Source organism: Rhinichthys klamathensis, unplaced genomic scaffold (genome assembly GCF_029890125.1).
Source record: "Rhinichthys klamathensis goyatoka isolate OS25496 unplaced genomic scaffold, OSU_Roscu_1.1 h1tg000060l_1, whole genome shotgun sequence".
NCBI lineage: Eukaryota > Metazoa > Chordata > Actinopteri > Cypriniformes > Leuciscidae > Rhinichthys > Rhinichthys klamathensis.
This window is the reverse complement of record NW_026606605.1, coordinates 3,367,478-3,388,431: the sequence shown is the minus strand read 5'-3', so window position 1 is coordinate 3,388,431 and position 20,954 is coordinate 3,367,478. Positions and strand designations below refer to the sequence as shown.

The window sequence follows — 20,954 nt, the reverse complement described above, 5'->3', positions numbered from 1 at the left end:
CTGTGAGTCAAACTTTGGCTATTATCATTCTTTGTTATTATTTAAGATCTGAAGGTGATATACAGATCTTTTAGAAAGACAACGTGTCTGGCTTGATTTGCTAAAATCTCGCAAACCTTTTTCAAGAAGTAAAAAGTTTAAATGTAAATGTAAACTAGCTAATGGGCTTGCTAGCTAAATTCTACCGTAAGGGAAACACATGGCTGCAGGTTAATCTGTTGAGAAGACTGTTGCAATCTATGAAGTTTGGGCAAAATTAATTAATTGTACGGGCCACAAAACAAGCATTACAATATGATTGTAACGTTATTAAAGGGAGTGTGTAAAATGAAAATTCAGGTAACATTAATGTAAAAAAAATGCCAACGTGGCTTATGACATTATAACATAACATGTATTTTCATATTTGTTTTACTTTACATATTCACCCGATAGTAGGGAGGTTAAGTGACTTTTGACTTCAAGTCATGATGCAAAGGTCCCCTTTGGTATGGAAGTACCTTAGGGCCATAGAAATAAATTTATCCTAAGACACAAGTGAGATCACATTTTGTATCTTATATACACACATTTTTTAAAAATGGCCGCCGACCATACTTGAGAGGCCCATATCTTTGCTTCTGTCATAGCTATAATGACAAATTTGGTATCAACGGGTACATTTTTGTGGTCAAGGAGTCCAATAAAATAGGTTCCAAGACTAAAAAACAATAATGTTGTCCTTAACATGACAATTGGAGGTGAAGTATGCAATTTTTTATTAAAAAACGCATGCCAAACACACAGTCCATTCACAACTTAATAATTTCTTCGTTTAGGTCTGCTTCGCATGCGCCCTTTACAGCACTGGCTGAAGACGTGGGTCCTGCGTCGAGCATGGGCATCCGGTCGTTTACGTCTCAAGGTAACTCAGAACTGTGTCACAGCTCTGGAGCCCTGGAAGGCGGTCGACTGGTATCAGACAGGTGTAAACCTGGGAGTAATCTCTAAACTGATAGTGGTTTCGACAGACGCCTCCAATTCGGGCTGGGGCGCCCTCTATGAGGGCAGACCGACTTTTGGCCTGTGGTCAAGCCAAGAAAAGAGCTTGCACATAAACTGTCTAGAGATGAAGGCGGTCGAGAACGCCTTGCGGTTCTTCCTTCCCCTTCTAAAGGGCCACCATGTCCTTGTCCGCACGGACAACATGTTGGTGGTTTCCTACATAAATCGCCAGGGCAGTCTGAGATCACGGAACCTTCATGCACTGGCAGAACGCATCCTTGTGTGGGTTCAGCACCCATCACTGGCCCAGCCCATCACTGGCCCAGCCCATCACTGGCGGCTGGGCTGCCCATCACTGGCCCAGCCGCCCTCTCTATGCTTTCCCTCTGATCATGCTGTTACCACAGGTAATCAAGCCTATAAGGGAGAACGGTTCCTGTGTACTTCTAGTAGCTCCGTTCTGGCCGAACCAAGTTTGGTTTCTGGAGCTGATGCAGCTTCAGAGCTTGCCTCCGTGGCCTGTCCCATTGAGGAGAGATCTCCTCTCACAGGCCGGGGGTACGATTTGGCACCCACGACCCGAGCTTTGGGCTCTGCATGTGTGGGCCATCAACGGGTACCCATCAGTCTCCCCGACGGAGTGTTAAACACGATTACGCAAGCTAGAGCGCCCTCTACTAGATGGCTTTATGGTTCCAAGTGGTCAGTGTTCTCAGGTTGGTGCTCAGCTCGCAACCTGGATCCACAAGATTGTGGGGTGTCGGAGGTTCTCTCCTTCCTACAGGAGCTCTTGGATAAGGGTAGATCCCCATCCATGCTCAAGGTATATGTGGCGGCTATTGCTGCGTTTGTCAAACATTCGCATGGCCAGTCACTGGGTAGGAACGACCTTGTAGTCCGCTTGCTCAGGGGAGCTAGAAGGATGAACCCTCCTCGCCCCCCCTCGGACCTTTCCTTGGTCCTGGAGGCCATGAAGGGTGCCCCTTTCGAACCTCTACAGTCTGTGGACCTTAAGTATCTCTCATTGAAAACCGCCTTTCTGGTGGCTATCGCCTCAGTCAAGCTGGTGGGTGACTTACACGCACTTTCTGTTAGTGCGTCGTGCCTTGAGTTTGGGCCTAATGACTCCAAGGTCATCCTCAAACCAAGACATGATTATGTCCCCAAAGTACTTGCCACTCCTTTCAGAGCACAAGTCTCTGTGGATCTGACAGCGAGTCTGACATTCACTCGTCACAGGCGATTTTTGAGATTCACCTTAGAGGGCCAGGCATATCAATACACAGTCCTACCGTTCGGCCTGTCCCTGGCATTTGATGTACATGGACGCGGCTCTCGCGCCCCTGAAACTTCAGGGAATGCCAGCTTTGAACTATTTGGACGATTGGCTGATTCTAGCTCGATCTCATTCAGAGCTCATAGAACACAGGACCATATTACTCGAACACCTCGAGAATCTTGGTCTCACAGTCAATTGGGCGAAGAGCCAGGAAATATCCTTTCTGGGCACAGAGCTGAACTCGCTGTCAATGACAGCGCGACTATCGCCAGAGCGCATACTGAACATTGCGGCACTATAGTCCCGCTCAAGAGATTTCAGAAGATGCTGGGCCTCATGGCCTCATCATCATCAGTACTCCAGCTGGGTCTGCTTCGCATGCGCCCACTGCAGTGGTGGCTGAAAGCACGAGTGCCGTCTCAAGCTTGGGCCTCCGATCTGTTTCGCCTCAGGGTCAATCAGAAATGCGTCGCAGCTCTGAAACCTTGGAAGGCGACCGACTGGTACTGGTACCACCGCCTCTTCAATCTGACATTCTCTCTTCGGATCTGACAGCGAGTCTGACGTGAATCTCCTTTGCCTGGTTAGGGCCCTTGGAACGTTCGGCTGCTTTCAGACGGTCAGGACAGCTATTTGTTTCGTTTGGTGGCCGATCTAAAGGTCTAGCTGCCTCGAAACATAGCCTTTCCAGGTGGAAAGTGGACGCTATCTCACTGGCTTATACATCTAAGAGCCTTCGTTGCCCTCTGGGCGTCAGAGCTCATTCCACTAAAGGCATGCCTCTTCATGGGCCTGGTCCACTGGGATTTCCCTTCACGATATCTGTATGGCGGCAGGCTGGGCCTCTCTGTCTACATTTATAGGGTTCTATAACCTGGAAGTTCCCGCGCTCCAAGCTAGACTGTTGTCAGTTTAGTTTATCCGCTCAGTTCTGCCGGACTCGGTTCCGCGGACTGCAAAGTTTTCAGTTCAGGCAGGCTATTGCCTCCCCTGACTGTTATACCGTGTTAAGCACCCTCTATGCATTTAAGGTAACCACGTTTACCTTATATCATTCTTATTAAGCCCATTCCCAATGTCGGCTTTTTATATCCCCATATCATATGAACTCAGGGCGCTCGCCCTTGGGTCAGTGTTGTGGTAGATTTAGCACGCACGGCGTTTTAAATTGGATTCCCGTAGCGTAAGCTAGCTTACGCAACACGAGAGTACTCTCGTAAGAGAACGTCACGGTTACTAACGTAACCTCGGTTCTCTCTAGAAGAGGGAATGAGTGTTGCGTAACCCTGCCGTGCTTGTGCTACCATCTGGTTTCGCTTCAGTCGATGAAAACCAAGGAGCATCTTATCGAGCTCTGGCTTATATAGGCATAAGCCACGCCCATTCGCCCACTCATTGGTGCTTACGTCACGAGCAGTGCCTCGATAGGTTGCAGCAGTTGCCGCATAGCATCCAATAGGCGCGCGAGCTGCCTCGCCTAGGTCTGCTAGCTGCAGCAAGTGTGTTTTAAATTAATACAAATTATAAGGATAATTTTTGGCTTCAGTATTCTCGAGAAAAGAGGTTTTCCCTCTAAGGTTTTTTTTTCCATAGTCAACTAGCTAGCTATTTATTAGTTATCTAACATTAAAAAAAATTATTTAATGAGAAAGTCATACGAACCTCAAAGTGTTAACCTGTCACCTCTGACCTTCAACAGCTGTCACAGCTCCTGGTGCAGATGGGATGTGTTGTTGCAGGAACTGATATGCTATAGGCTACTCCTGACTGGTCGAAATCTCATGCTACTTAGGACAAATGTAATGTACAGAAGTAGCTGCACTGCTTAAATACAAAATTAAAGTTTTTGAACGAAAAGATAAGTAAAGTCACTCTGATGACAATTTTTATGTGAAATGTGCATATTTACCCCCAATTGTCATGGTATGGGGAAAATTATTATTTTTTTAAACTTGAAACCAATTTTATTGGATTCCTTGACTCCAAGAATGTACACTTTGACACCAAATTTGTCATTATAGCGATAACAGAAGCAAAGATATGGGCTCTAGAGTATTTTCGGCGCATTGGCGGCCATTTTTTAAAAAACATGTTTATTTCTGATACAAAGTGTGATCTCACTTGTGTCTTAGGATAAATTTATTTGTATGACCCTAAGGTACTTCCATACCAAAGGAGACCTTTGCATCATGACTTGAAGTCAAAGGCCTATTTTTTGGGCTTAACCTCCCTACTAGAGTACAAACTAAAAGATGCTATCTGTCTGTAAGCTATATGTTTATTTTAATGTTACAGACATGTTCTGTCAATATTATCTCTCCTGTTTAGTTTGTTGAAAAATGAGTGGTTTGGATTTTGATGCTGAAGATTTGGAGTTAGAGGAAGTGCTTCAGGATGTTAACATATTTCTTGCGGTTTTGGAGGTAAGTTAAAGGAGAACTCCTGGTAATTTTGAAGTTAATCTTGATCGTTATACCTTTGTGAGTACTGTCTATTGAAGAAGAAAAAAAACGAACCGGATTGGTGCTTGCAACACGGAGCTGCTAACAGCTAATGCCCAGAGCTCCCACTCAGCTAAAACGGCAGGTATGGGGGCATGTACATAAAGAGTGTATTTGTGCCTCTTAACAGACACAAAATGCAATTAAAATGTCTGTCCAACATGAACAGGGCTCTTACATGACAAGATGCGTTTAGCAACTTAGCCATTGTTTAAATTCACATAAATAGTGTTTTAGACGGCTAGCTGTAGTCTCGTGCTGAAGAAGTCCCTTGGGAACTCAGTTGTACTGTAGCTGGAAAAAGGTAAATAGCAGTGTGCAGGTGGGAGGAGCGTAGTGTATGAAGAGTGAAGATCGGAGTGAAGTGAAGAAGAAATGGTTCGCGTTTGTGCCGTTCCGAATTGTGGCAACAGAATGCGGAAATACAATAACTTAAATTTTCATCGTCTTCCTTTCCGTGACCTCGAGATTCTGCAGTTGTGGCTAGTTTTACTTCAACTTGATGTGCTAACTCCCATACAAGTACTACGCGCTAAAGATTACCGCATTTGCAGCGAACACTTTGACAAGGATGACTACACAGACACAACACACCGGGGCCGGTTGAAGAAAAATGCCATTCCGTGGACGAAGTCGGGTGCAACCACTGTGGATGTAATGTAAACTATTTATCCTTTCATGTGGGCACACGCGGCTTAAGGAGAGATGTGCAGTATATGTTGTTGTAGTCTTATTTGCAAACCTTTAATTATTTCACTAGCCTCTATGACTTTAATTATTTGTGTTGTGCTAATTTCTATGAGAATACAATGGACTTGCTAGAGAGAATAAAGTGTGTGGGATGATGCAGTATGTGGGAGGGTGCAGTATGGGGGAGGGGGATATTGCGGCGTATATTACTAAAACAAAAACAAAACCAACCAAAACAACTCGAACGCCGCAGCAGGCTGAAACATGAGGATTTACACTGAAGACGCGTCACGCTGAACCATTGTACGTATTAAGTCTCTTTATTACGCGATTTCACATACATAGAAAACCAATCACTTACTTTGAGTGATGCATGTTGTAAGCAGTGCAACGGTACCTCAGAGACATCAGTGATAGATGTTAGTATCGATGGGAACAACAGTGGTAACGGTCAACAGAAAGTTTCTCCCCATGCTCACCCTGCAGCCATAATCCAAACCCAAGCTTGCCCACAGGTGAGCACACACACACACACATTAATACAGACACCACACCCCCGGTCACGCCCACAGTAACCGATGACGTCATGAAGCGCGTGCATGTACACAAGTAGTGCAAAGAAAAGAGAAAACATAATAAAAGCCCAAACAAACCCAGTGTATGGCTCCTACATTCCGGCCCCCAATTATTTTATAGTAATAATTGACCACCACTACAACCCTCTTGTGGGAGACAAACACCAGTTAGAAATGCAAAGTGAAATGTTAGTCCTTTAAAGGTCCTGTTAATGTCAAAGTTCATGTCCGCCATATCCAAATATCTTCACTGCTCCTCTGCTTCCTGCAGAAGGCAGACTTTGGTTATTGGCCTTGTCAGATACGTTGTCTTAGTTTTAATCCGTACACTTCGCACCAGTCCATTTTTGTCCGGAACAGTATCCACAATTCTTCCTGTAATCCAAGCATTGCGAGGTGCCATATCGTCCACCAGCACCACGAGATCCCCTGGGGCAAAGTTTCTTTTGGCAGTATTCCACTTTTGGCGCTCCTGAAGTCCAGGAAGGTATTCCTTCACCCAGCGCTTCCAGAACAAATCCGACATATACTGCACTTGCTTCCAGCGACGGCGAGCATAAACATCCTCCTTCTCGAACAATCCTGGTGGCAACAGCGATTGCGACTTAAGCAGAAGTAGATGGTTAGGAGTCAAGGCCTCCAAGTCTTGAGGATCTGTTGATGCCTTGGTTAAAGGGCGGCTATTAACAATAGCTTCAGCCTCACAGAACACTGTCACCAAGCCTTCTTCATCCAGTGTCTGAGTCTTCAAAATAGAGTTTAGCACCTTACGGACTGACCGAATTAGCCTTTCCCAAGCACCTCCATGGTGGGATGCTGTTGGGGGATTAAAAACCCATTTCACATTCTTTTGTAACAGCACGTCATTGATGAGGTTATGATTCAGATTCTCAATGGCATTCCTCAATTCACGCTCAGCGCCCACAAAGTTAGTGCCATTATCCGAATGGATTTCCAAGACTTGACCACGTCTCGCCAAAAACCTTCTGAAACCATTAATGAAGGAGTCTGTGTCCAAAGAAGACAGAACTTCAAGATGTATGGCTCGCATCGCTAAGCACGTGAAAATGAGTCCATACCTCTTGACCACAGCTCTTCCACGTTTAACTTCAAATGGTCCAAAACAGTCCAAACCAACTCGACTGAAGGGAGGCTCATCAGGAGTTATTCTGTTGTAAGGAAGGTCAGCCATTTTCTGATGTCCAGGTGAAGCAGACAATCTACGACAGATGACACACTTAGCCAAAACCTTTCTGATGGCGGCACAAGCACCAGGAATCCAATATTTCTGACGCAGATGAGAAAGCATGTGGTTTCGTCCACCATGGCCTGTTACTTGGTGTACATGACGGAGAATAAGATTGGAGATGTGTTTATCTTTAGCCAGTATAACTGGATGTTTTGCTTCAGCTGGCATAGCTGCTCTACTAAGCCGTCCTCCAACCCTAATGAGATCACCATCCAGGATCGGGTTGAGCTTGTAGAGGTGGCTCGTCCTCCTTACGCACTCTCCTTTCTTCAAATTGGCCAGTTCCTCCGGAAACATTGTTTTTTGACAAAAACAGATAATACTTGACTCCGCTACAACCATATCCTCCATAGACAGAACACCCTTTGGCACTTGAGCCTTAAATCCTTCCATCTGGACCTGTAGCTCTTTTTCCAACTGCTCAGAACTTTGGTCCAATTCAGAAAGGTTTCCTCTCAGCAGCTTTCGATGTCGTACCAGAGACAAAAGTAAGGTCTTAACCTTGAGAAGCCAACCAACAGCCCTTTTAAGACGGAGCCAGGAGGAAAAGTAATCAATGAGCTTCTCCACTGGACTGACCTGCTCAACCTGAGCCGCATTCACCATCACAGCCTTGACCTCCGGGTCTCCAATCAGAGTGTTTTCCAAGGTCTCAGGATTTTGGGGCCAACTACTCTCAGGCTCATGAAGGAAATCAGGACCACAGAGCCATGCACCAGTCTTTAGCAATGACTGAACTTTAACACCTCTGGAGGCTAGATCTGCAGGGTTGGTTAACGTATTCACATACCTCCATTGGGATGCATTGGATATTTTCAATATTTCAGACACTCTGTTTGATATGAAGATTTTAAATCTGGACGTCACGTTGTTTATATATTTCAGAACAGAAGTGCTGTCCGTCCAAAAAACCGACTCTTGAAGGTCCATTTGCAGCTCCTTCCTCCACAACTTGTCCATTCTGCTAGCCATCACCGCGGCAGTCAGCTCCATCCGGGGAATGGTGACAAGTTTTAAAGGAGCTACTCGTGCCTTTCCCATTATAAATACACTGTGGGTTCGACCTCTATCATCATGGAGCAACAGGTAAGTCACAGTCCCAAACCCTTCCTCACTTGCGTCTGCAAAGTGATGAAGTTGAGCAGAGACAAGAAAACCAAAGTCCAAAGGTTTTAAACATCTACTAACTTCCCAACTTTCAAGCTCGTGAAGCTCTTCCAGCCAAGCCGTCCATTCTTTAGTCACTGAAGAGGGCAAAGGTTCGTCCCATCCCAAACTTCTCCTACAGAGGTCTTGGAGGATTTTCTTGGCGGACAAAACAACAGGTGCCAAGAAACCAAGAGGGTCATAGATCGAACTCGTCACAGACAAGATTCCTCTTCTTGTGAGTGGATGAGTTTTGAGTGTGATTTTAAACTTGAATGAGTCAGATTGAACACACCACTGTACACCCAAGACATACTCTATGGGCAGAGCATCACTATTCAAATCCAAATCTTTCACCTCCTTAGCGCGCTCATCCTGAGGAATAGTAGCGAGAACAGTGCGTCGGTTGCTAACCCATTTTGTGAGCTTAAACCCACCTTCCGCACACAAGGCACTAAGCTCTCGACGTAGAAAGACTGCTTCCTCTTCAGAGCCAATGGACACCAAACAATCATCAACGTAGAAATGATGCAAGACCGTGTTAACTGCATTAGAACTAAAGAACCTTTGATTGTCTTCAGCACACTTCCTCAGGGCGAAACAGGCACAACTAGGAGAGGAAGTAGCACCAAACAGGTGTACCGTCATTCTATACTCCACCAGCTCCCGACTGCAATCTCCATCAGGCCACCACAAGAACCTTAACAGATCAGAGTCTTCAGCCGGCACTCGGACCTGATGATACATGGCCTCAATATCTCCTATGAGCACTACAGGTTCTTTACGGAATCGTGTAAGCACTCCCACTAACAAGTTTGTGAGATCAGGTCCCTGAAGAAGCTGTGAGTTCAACGATGTCCCCTGAAACGTCACTCCACAATCAAAGACTACCCGCAGTTTTTTTTTCTTAGGATGATACACCCCATGATGAGGTATATACCATACCCTTCCATCACAACGGGTCGACTGCTCGGTTGGAACTCTCTCTGCATAGCCGTTAACCAACATCTTGGACATGAATGCGATGTAATCGTTGCTAAAAGATGGATCCTTATTCAAACGTCTTTTAAGACTCAATGCACGCTGTTCTGCCACTGTCTTATTGTTTGGCATTTTTAAGTGTCTTTGCTTCACCGGCAAACCAATATTATAATGACCATCAATGAGCTTAGTAGACTCTGAGACCAACTCATTGAAGCGCTTATCCTCCACTGACAGACCAGGTTGTTCATCCTGCAGAGTTTCAGGGAAATCCACCTTCAGCTGCTTCTCCCAAAGCTCATCAAGCCTCGCCACTGAGATCCGATTAACTGTAATGTCAGGCTGCAAACATTGTTCATTGATATGACAATCTCCATGAAGCGGGCCATTCACCGTCCAACCCAGGATGGTTTTAATCGCATAAGGGCCCCCATTCTCTGCACGAACCACCTCCCACGGTTCCAGAGCTTGAGGAACGTTAGTGCCAATCAGAAGATCCACATCAGAATTGATCTCTGGTATCTTTATGTGTCTTAGGTGCGGCCATCTTTGAAGGTCCTTTGAGCTTGGAATGTTACCTCGATGAACCGGCATGTTCTGTTGAGTAAAAATCTCAGACAGGCCACAGAAGTTGTTCGAGTCCAGCCCGGCGACCTCCAAGTCTGACAACTTGTAACTGTCAACCACTTTCTCTTGTCCCATAGTCCTAAGGAGAATTCCCAACTTCTTCCCTGTAAGATTGAGTCGAGTCATGAGTCGCTCTGTACAAAACGAGGCGGTACTCCCTGGGTCCAAAAACGCATACGTGACCACGGTCTCTTGCCCCCTCTTAGATTTCACTTGAACAGGTAAGATAGAGAGCGTACAATCCTGCTTACCGGCCCCAGTCAAGCCACTAGACTGAACAGACACCACAGCACCGTCTCTGGCCATATTCAAGCCACCATTGGCCTGAGTCGGACTCGTTGGTTTTGCTGTGGGGTGGATATGCAACAACGTGGGATGCCTATTATTGCATACTTTACATGTCATACGTTTTCGGCAGTCTTTACTCATGTGTCCGACGCACAGACATCCAAAACACATACGGTTCTCCTTCAAAAAGGAAATTTTCTCATCTTGTGTTCTTTTATCCAAACTGAAACAAGCATCTAACGAATGCCCAGCCCCACAAAACAAACAAAACTTCGCTAGCGAGTTCTTCTCCCTTTTAAACCCAGGCTCCATATTATTCTCAGCAGGTGCTACAGTAGTAGCAAAACTACTGCCTCTAACCTTTGAACTAGGTTGAGACCGAACCATTTTTACTTCATTTCTTCCACTCGCAAATGTCTCTTGTATATTTCCAAAAAGAGGGTCACTCGCCATCTTGACTTGCCTCTCAACAAACTCTACAATATCTGAGAACGTAGCTCTACGATGAAACTTCTCATAAATATCGCAGGCCACACTTCTCCAATAATCCCTCAGCTTATAAGGCAGTTTTTTCACAATGATTTGCATATTCGTAGGTACGTTCAGGTCACTTGCAGAAACTCCCATAGAGTTGCAGCATTCCCGCAACAATAAACTGTAGGCCCGTAAAGCCTTGACATCTTCGGCCTTAAGCATCGGCCAGGAAAGCACCTTGTCCATATAGGCAGAAGCTACCTTAAATGGATCCCCAAAATGCTCCTGAAGTAGTGATTTTGCCTTACTATAACCATGGGACGGAGGCAGATGTTGACAACTCCGGATCAAATCCCTGGGCTGACCTCTCGTATACTGTTCGAGGTAATACAAACAATCCGTCTGACTTTGTGTTCTCGCTTCAATGTTGTGTTCAAATCCTCTTATGAAAGTTTGATACTGCAGTGGATCTCCATCAAAAACTTGTAGATCTCGCTTAGGCAAGAGAAAAAGTGACTGTTGTCCAACCAATAAAGACGTGATTTGATTTTGCCTTTCTAAAACTGTGAGAAAACGCTGATCGGAATCACTCACGGTTACAGGTGCAGCTCCATACTGAAGGTGAGTAATGGGTGGATTAGAAACACCTTCTGGCAAAGTGTGCTGATCAACTCTAGTCACAGCAGCAGGCAAAGTAGGCAAAGTTAACCGACCGGCCGAGGTCGCAGCAGTAGGCAACTGGCTTGTGTTATATGTTTTGGACCTCACAGAAGCATAACTTGGACACGAAACGTCATCTACCAACTCTGACACCAATGGTTGAGTATTAAACTCAGGCACAAAGATTGCAGCTTCATGGCTCAACTGTGTGCTTTTCCCTCTTTCCACATAAGAGTTCATCCCATCTAATTCCACAGAAACATGAGACGCACGAGATCCTTCTGAAACCTTAAACACACTCATTTTAGCCATAGACGCTGCCAGCTCCATATCCATCTCCAGCACCTCCTTCTTTCTCCTCAACACTTCCTGCTGTTCCTCCAGGGCATGCTTCTTGCTCAGCAGCTTTTGACGAGCCATAAGAGCAGCCGTCTCAGCCTCAGCTCTTATTCTGGCTGATGATGTAGTAGACATGGGTTTACTCACTACTGTACTGAATCTCTTTGACCTCAATGACACATTAGACACACTATCACTTGGCCTAACGTCGTCATCTACATTTTCCACAGGTTTACCTATACATGCCTCATCGTCGAAAACAGCAGATCCTAAACATGGTGCAACAACGCCCTCTGCTGGTGCCTCTGGCGCCTCCAGCAGCCATTTATTTGTCTCCTCCACAAAAGCAGTTTTATGGTCTTCAACACTGTAAAACCAAGCATTTTGTTTTTCTTGTTCCTCAGGTGGGAGCATAGGAACCACAACACCATGAATATAACTTGCTTCTGTGAACAAACTCGACAAACTTTCAAGACAAGACCGTATTTTTTCAGCATTTCCAACACTTTGCATTAGGTCTTTAATTTCTCTTATTGCATCTTTAATTTTTCTTACCTTTGCTTGGCGTTCTTCTTGGAGCCGTTCCAATTTATATTCAAAAGCCTTGGGTGTAAGTTTTACTTGTCTTTTCTCAGTTGACCTGGTACCAGTCGACTCCATTTTCGTTTACAAAATAATCCAATAATGACCAGAAATATCTGCTAATAAAATGCTAAAAACAGCACCCTTTTTATAACTTACGTTTCCATATGAACAAGGTACAATGCGTTGTCATTGATTCCCTCTAACTTATTCACTGAAGCTAAACTAACTCAACCCTAGTCTTCTGTGCATACTAGCGGTGGGTATTTATGTACCTAAATACCGATAGTCTTGAACCAGACTGATCGTCTTAGAACCAGAACTACGGCGGCACTCCCAAGCGCAATGCTTCACCCGCTTGACACACGAACAAAAACACTGCAAAAAAGTCCCAAAACAAACAAACAGTCCAATCACCTTATGCGAAAGTACCGCTGAGCCTAACAGGGAATGCAATTGATTCCTAAAAGACAATCCACAATGTTCAATGTTTAGACCTTGTAATAAAAGACAACTGTGCTGACAAACTAAGCATAGTAACAGCCAATTTGTGAATGAATGGGCTTACGCGAGTCCTAATGCGCTGGCTCGTCGATCGCATTCAACATTGGAAACGATCGCAAACATCCAGTGTTGTCCCGACAATACGTTTAAATCCGCGCAACAAACAAGTTTCTGTTGACAAATATTGCGGCGTATATTACTAAAACAAAAACAAAACCAACCAAAACAACTCGAACGCCGCAGCAGGCTGAAACATGAGGATTTACACTGAAGACGCGTCACGCTGAACCATTGTACGTATTAAGTCTCTTTATTACGCGATTTCACATACATAGAAAACCAATCACTTACTTTGAGTGATGCATGTTGTAAGCAGTGCAACGGTACCTCAGAGACATCAGTGATAGATGTTAGTATCGATGGGAACAACAGTGGTAACGGTCAACAGAAAGTTTCTCCCCATGCTCACCCTGCAGCCATAATCCAAACCCAAGCTTGCCCACAGGTGAGCACACACACACACACACATTAATACAGACACCACACCCCCGGTCACGCCCACAGTAACCGATGACGTCATGAAGCGCGTGCATGTACACAAGTAGTGCAAAGAAAAGAGAAAACATAATAAAAGCCCAAACAAACCCAGTGTATGGCTCCTACAGGGGAGGTGTGTGATGATAACACAGGCTACGACCTCTCTGGGAAAATACTGTCCGAATTACCACACTAAATGATAGATATACATACAAATAGCAAATGTTACTGTGTTATGCAGGTGAATAACTCCAACCTGCACACTGCTATTTACCTTTTTCCGGCTACAACTGAGTTCCCACGGGACTTCAGCGCGACACTACAGCTAGCTGTCTAAAACACTATTTAGGTGAATTTAAAATGTCTGTCCAACATGAACAGGGCCCTTACATGACAACAAGATGCGTTTAGCAACTTAGCCATTGTTTAATTGCATTTTGTGTCTGTGAGGCACAAAGACAGTACAGTATATGCCCCCATAACTGTCGTTTTAGCTGAGTGGGAGCTCTGGGCATTAGCTGTAGCTGCTCCGTGTTGCAAGCACCAATCCGGTTCGTTTTTTTTCTTCTTCTATTGACAGTACTCAAAGGTATAACGATCAAGATTAACTTAAAAATTGCCCGGAGTTCCTTTTGCATTATGGCAAAACGTTGAAGAAAATTATTTTACACCTAAATTATTGACTCATTATTTGGAGTGTTGTGTTTTTGTGTCGTGTTGAATTACACAGAGTGAGGCACAGAGGGAACACAACCCAACCCCTGTCCAATGGAAGAAGCGTGACAGGCATGGGTTTGTTATTCCTAAAAGGCCTTCATCCAGTTGGAAAACCAGTGGAATGTCATCTGGTTAGTAGTCCTACTTATATTTCTCCTTTCGGTTTACGTAACAATTTCCAGTACTAAATTTGTCTCAATGTCATTTTCAGCGTCAACTACCAAGCAACATCAACGCACAGGTAAAGCAAAAACACATTTTGTGATTAATCAAAAACTAATAAAGATTGATATTAACATGGTTTTAATCTCCATAACCTTATTAAAGTCTGTGAAAAGGAGTTTCAAAGTTCCAGATTGTCTTTCTTCTCTCTTTATGTCATGTTGAAGGGGTTGCAGTCTCAGCAGCAATACCATCAGTTAATAAAACAAAATATGTTGCAAAAGAAAAATTTGTTGCAGTGGTATTAGTTCTCTCTGGGTAAACAGACGGCTTTCTGAAAATATTTCATGTTTGATAAATATTTTTTAACGACATACAAATCATCTGGAGAGTTTATAACTAACTTACTTATCACTTCAGAGGTAGATCCGTGGCTCCTCCTCGGTTCTGATCACGCGGGAACCGTGTGGCACCCCTGGCTATATTTGACCAGTGCCTACGGCATAAAGCATACAATCACCGATCTTAAGATCTACTACTGATCTATCACTATTGGTGGGCTGAAGATAAATATGGCAATTTGTAGACATAATCTAATAAAAAACATCCGCACTTTTAACCAATCAATTTTCTTTCTTTCGTCCGCCTTTATTTTTCAGAATCAAAGGATAGGTCTAGCCTACATGATCGAAGATAATAACTGTTATATTATCCTATTGCATTGTTGAATTATTAAGCACACTTTCGTGTTAAGTTATAAAATGTTGAGGATATTAAAACAAAATACATTAAAATCTGTCGAAAACTGTGAACAAATCCCTTTATTTCTCTGCCTCAAAAGGTAAATAATAAAAAAGAAAATAATGTCCATAACATTATCATAATGTTTTGTAGAATTATCAAGCGCATTTTTTATTAAGGATATCATTATCCATCATCCGGTTTATATTGGAATGAGTTGATGACTGACGAAGTTGCCTTGGGCGTCCAATAGTACCGCGGATGGGTTTACATTGGAGTTAGTGGAAAGCTCTGTGCGTCTCATATTGACGTTGGTAGTAGACGCCAACGGACGTGACAAAAGTGTAAGTATATGATGCTCTGGGAATGAGAACGGGTTAGCCTTGTCAAGGCACAACCCATGCAAAGTTGATAATTCCGCGAATAACTGCAATTGCAGATTTCGAACAGAGATAGCGACAAAGAGGAAAAACTACGGATTGCAGCTTTAAGCTTTCATCTGACTCCCATTTTATCACAACCTTGAATTTAGGTTAAAATGCCAATTGGTTATTGGTCATTTCTGCACTTTAGCAGCACATTTGATTATTCTATTTAACTTTTTACTCTTATTATCCTTGTTCACTGGCAGAGTCGCACAGAGTCCTCACACCAGCCGTTCATATAATGTGGGCCCACGATCACAAACTCGCCAGTAGTGGGTCACTAAACAGAGGTAATTGGCTAATATCTTAGACGTTCGCATTCACGCTTACTCAATCTTAAGATATTTTGTATAGCCCCCTTGGTTGTATACACCTGAATAAAAGTAACGTTTTCTTTAGACAGAGGTCATGACCACTACTACAGATATAAGCCGACCAATATTACTTCTCTGATAGTAGCTTTGGTTTGGTCATGGCATGGTTTCTTACGTACACTTAAATAAAGTAACATTACATCAAACAGAGGTAAGACTCACCCTATTTAGGTTGGTCGAACAACATTTTGCTGTCCTAAACGGAAATTCCCTTTTAGTCTTTACAAACCAGGTACACTTGAATTAGTGCCAAATATTAGCTGGAACTCTAAAATCACAGTTGGCGTGCCCTATGCTCCGCTCAAAACTGGACTCTAGTCCATCACTAATCTGACACAGATTTGCTTTAACAATGGATACAACGTAATTAATAAAGTGAATAATTTCAGAGTAAGTCAGATTAAATCCAAATGTAAACAAGTTATCATGTCAAGTAAATGTATCATGCCAATTACATAATCAGCTCAAAGATAATCAATACAATAACATCAAATGCTCAGAGATAGAGTAAAAGATGTACCTGACTCAGGAAATACATAACTGGCCCCAAATAATCTCATTACAAATTGCCCCGAGCCACTTAAGACATTTTTTTATATACTCAGACCAAGAAAGAAACCTAAACATATGCTAACTATGGGAATTTGCATTAATCACTGTCTCCAGAGTTTACACCTTTTTGTAAACACCTTCAGAGTGGGGGTGGGGGTGTAGATTAGGATTAGGATTATACTGAGGTGAGATTTGCGCCTCAAATGGTGATACTAAAGTAATTTCACAAGAGAGTTCAAATGTTAATTTCCTTTGTTTTCTCGGAGAGTTGCTCTCTCTTTCAGTTATTCCAGTCTTACAATGACATCACTCTGCACTTTGACTTCTCATCAGATTTTCTGTCCAATTTAATGCTCGGGCCCCTTATAAATAGACTCTGAAGCTGCAGCTAAAATCAGTCACTTGTTCACACTTTTACTATTTTCTACATGGTGAATGGCCCATAGTGCACTATATAGGGGACGATTCAGACAGTGTAATATGCTTTCCATTGGGATGAATGAAGTCTGCTCCGGTCCAGAGACAAGATAGCACAGAGTGGATCATATGTGTTGTACCCCTGAAGAGGGGGAGAAGATTAAACACAAAACTCGCTGATGTTTCACCACTACAAACTTTATGTGGAATGGAAATACCCCGCGAGTTCTCCCCCTAGTGTTGATGAACCCACCACAATTACATACAAATTAATTATTTACATTTTATAAACCTTTTCACACACATTCAAAATAGCGTTACTATAGTGCTGTCAATGTTTAACAGATTTAGGGATTTATAAAATACATATTTCAATCTGTCACATATGCGCGAGCTCGACCGAGTCGACGCAGACCAGAAAACAGATAATCTGACCCATTTGAATTCTGCACAGAATGCTTTATTTTAAACTAGTGATATGGAGCCAGGAGGAGAAACACTGCGAGATTAGGAGGACACTGAGGCTTTGCTGAGTTCAATATGTAAACGAAACTCTATTGGCTAATTTAAAAAAGAGAAGGAGCTGTTCGTTATGTCCCGCCCTGTAGGTATCAGTGGAAATCAACAACACACTGAATAATGCTGCGCGTTTCATGCATAGACAGGTTTCATGGCACTTTAGTGGGCCTTTAAGGGAAAAAAATGCCTGCAATTTGTGTTTGCATGATGGTATTATAACATTATACAATCACAGCTGAAATTAAAAGCAGCTAGTAGTCGTCAAATAAAACTGATTTGTTAGACTGTTTTTTTTTTTTTGTGAACCTCAAGGTTCTTTTTTTAACTCAGCTATTTTTTAATAAATCTGTTCACAAAAAAAAAAACAGTCTTAATCAGTATGAAGACAAAGAATCAATATGAACTGTTGAATGTTTTATTGTAACGAAGTGCTCAAATCGATCACGCGCCCGCCCACCGCTAGTTGTGCGCATCTCCCACAATGCACTGCTGCACGCAGAAAGGGAAGTGCTTTCGCGGGAGAGCCAGCTAGTCGATCCAGCTAGTTCATCCAGCTAGGTGATCCTGTTCTAGCGACTTTTTCCATTATTTTGATGTTTTAAAACAGAAGCGACCCACCGTGCATTACACTGGAGTTGTATATCGGCTGTGACGCGAGAGGGATTGTTGAAAGAATACGTCGAGCCCTCTAACGTGAGTATTTTAACTGTTTGGAAAGGTGGCCCGCGTGTTGTTTATCGTCTGTGCAGAGATCCGCTACAGAAACATGCATGCCCTGCAGTATTTTACCTTATACGCTCCTTTCGGGCTGCAACTTTCTTTGTATGCATATTTTAAAGCCACGTGATAGAGTATTTCATTTTTGCGTTCTTATCGAATAGTGAGCTAAGGACAAAAGAACGGCGCCTGTAACGTTATAATAAAAAAGGGCATTAATGCAATTTTGAAGAAACTGAGTAAGTATGATCAGCCAGTATTGTTATTAGCTAAAGATGCATGTTTATAATCCCGAGACTCCATGTTATGTGCAGCTGTAGACTAAAATCCATTGTGGAGGCTGATGTTTTGAAATAGGAGTTTAGTTATGAAATCTTTGTAAAAAATAATTCTAGGCTATCTGAATTATATAGAATATTGCAGGAAAGTGGATATTTTCATCCGTAAAACTGTGGATATATAAGGATATATCTATTAGTTGTTTTTTTTTGTTGCCACACATGCGATTAAAGTTATTTGCAACAATGTTTGCGTGGTAACGTTAATTGTATGATTTTAAATAAAATAGAATGATAGAATAATAATACACAATATATTAATGATATAATGTATTTTCATAAAAAAAATATGTATTTGGTTTTCCATGTAAAGTGAAAATACTCAATGTTACCGCTATGAGTTCACCAGTTCCCGTCCCCCTTTTCAGCAGCGCTGGTTCCAGAAGTATTTTTTTTTCCATAGGGATTTAATAAAAAACTTCGTTAAAGAGTAATAAGCCGTGAATCATAATATTACAAACTTTGATTTTGAAAAGTTTATGAAAATCTGACAAAATGACAAAGGTACATCAACTAAGACTATTTGTTTACTTAACGGCTTAAGTGAGAGAACGAACGTCAAGTCAAACTTTACAGTGATAATAGGATTGTTTTGGCTTTTACAGCAGCTCTAGAATAAAGTTATTTATTCTATCACAATCCCATGAAGCATTGCGAAAAGCTTAATCGAAAGGTTAGTTCACCCAAAAATCACATTTCTGTCATTAATACTCATCCTCATGTTGTTCCAAACCCTTAAGACCTTCGTTCAACTTTGGAACACAAATTAAGATATTTTTGATGAAATCTGAGTGCTTTCTGTAAAGACATCGTTAAATAGTCAATTTGACTACAGTGGTATGACCTTAATTTTATGAAGCGACAAGAATAATTTTTATGTGCAAAAACGACTTTATTCAACAGTTCCTTCTCTTCTGTTTAAGTCTCCGACGCGCGTTCACGAGGGCACCACAGCGCATGCCTGTGGCTTTCTTACATAGAACCTGGAAGCTCTGTACTGTTTACAAGCAGAAGACGCATGCTGTATGTAAGCTATTGAATTCCACATTGATTGTGTTTTAGGTCTTGGTGAAGTGTTTAAAATGGTTAAAAAGTGTTCAGTTCCTGGATGCCTGAACCGTTTGGCACTTTTACTCTCGCTGGTTTCTCATGGTTTGGGCATCCAGGAACTGCACACTTAAACATCATTTTAAACACTTAACCAAGACCTAAAACACAATCAATATAGTTGCGTTGCTGTCTATGGGGGGTCAGAAAGCTCTCGGATTTCATCAAAAATATCATAATTTGTGTTCCGAAGATGAACGAAGGTCTTACGGGTTTGGATCGACATGAGGGATTAGTAGGCTAATTAGTGAGATAAATGTCATTATTGTGTGAACTAACCATTTAAAATATATATATATATATATATTATGCATTACATTTTCAGTTTATTGCAAAATATGCATATATATATATATTGCAATAAACTGAAATTGTTTTTTATATATCAACATTTTTAGTGTACACAAATGAATAAGTATCATGGGTAATGTAGTTTTTCACTAGGAATTATACTGTTAAAAATGATTATTTTAAAAGTGAACTGAAATAATGCTGGCTGGTGGCTTCAACATAATCAAATACCTTGGATTAACAACCTCATAGCTCACAACAGGCCTGTCTTTAAAGGTTTAAAAGTTATCATTCAAAATCAATTTCCCTATAGAGAAAATGAATTGACTTTTTACTCCACTGTGCAAAACATGCCCCGTTTACACCTGGTATTAAGATGTTTTGGTCGATTGGATCGCAAGTGAATGGCTTCTAAATACAGGTGTAAACGGGGTCTAAAATGTTTTGAGCTTGTCCACTTTCGACCACTCCCAGAGGTAGTCGAAAACACATTAGACCGGATTGCTTTCATAGTGTAAACGTTCATGTGGTCGAATGCGTTTAAACAGCCACAAAAGTCTCCCTACTGACCTAATATGTAAACATTATGGGAAGCGCGCTAGCCAGTTGGGATTTAAACTTTGTCAGCTAGAGATTTTGATTTGAAGACGAAAAACATACCAAGCACAATGTTCTCTCACTATTCCTGATTTCCAGTTGCATTCATATTTAAATTGTGAGAACTTATGTCATCCATAAGATGGAAGGTTCTGGAAAACCCATACATTTTCCACCCATAGAGCCTCCCCTCAAAGAAATCAGGACAGAAGTGGTTGAAAGTGGACAAAAAAAAAAACACCTGGTGTAAACGGGAATGTGTCTCCCTCGTCTACTTGTGATCTGATCGACCATAATGCATACGCATCTTAATTCCAGGTGTAAACAGGGCCTTAGTTTCATACTTTCATTTTCAAACCGTTCTAATTTATGCTTCCAGGAAATATTAGATTAAATATTTGAATCTGCAGAATTTCTCAAGGTATATGTCACATAAATTCAAAAGATTGTAAGGTGTAAAACACTTTACAGGATTGACTTTGTAATGTAAAAACGCAGTACAGGGCTGATAGAGCCCCGGGCCCTTCTTGAGGCCTGCCCTCAGCCTCACACCAAGAACGATAACTCAGGGAACTACACTA

General features: G+C 42.3%; 1 protein-coding gene across 1 annotated transcript; it reads right to left on the bottom strand.

The window, feature by feature from the left end:
- Positions 1-6,276: 6,276 nt before the first annotated feature.
- LOC130084202 (uncharacterized) lies at positions 6,277-12,207 on the bottom strand. The gene is made up of 2 exons (XM_056249434.1): positions 8,648-12,207; positions 6,277-8,560 (listed from the first exon to the last, which is right to left on the bottom strand). The coding sequence occupies exons 1-2, from the start codon at positions 12,205-12,207 to the stop codon at positions 6,277-6,279; spliced, it is 5,844 nt and encodes a 1,947-aa protein (XP_056105409.1).
- Positions 12,208-20,954: the final 8,747 nt, after the last annotated feature.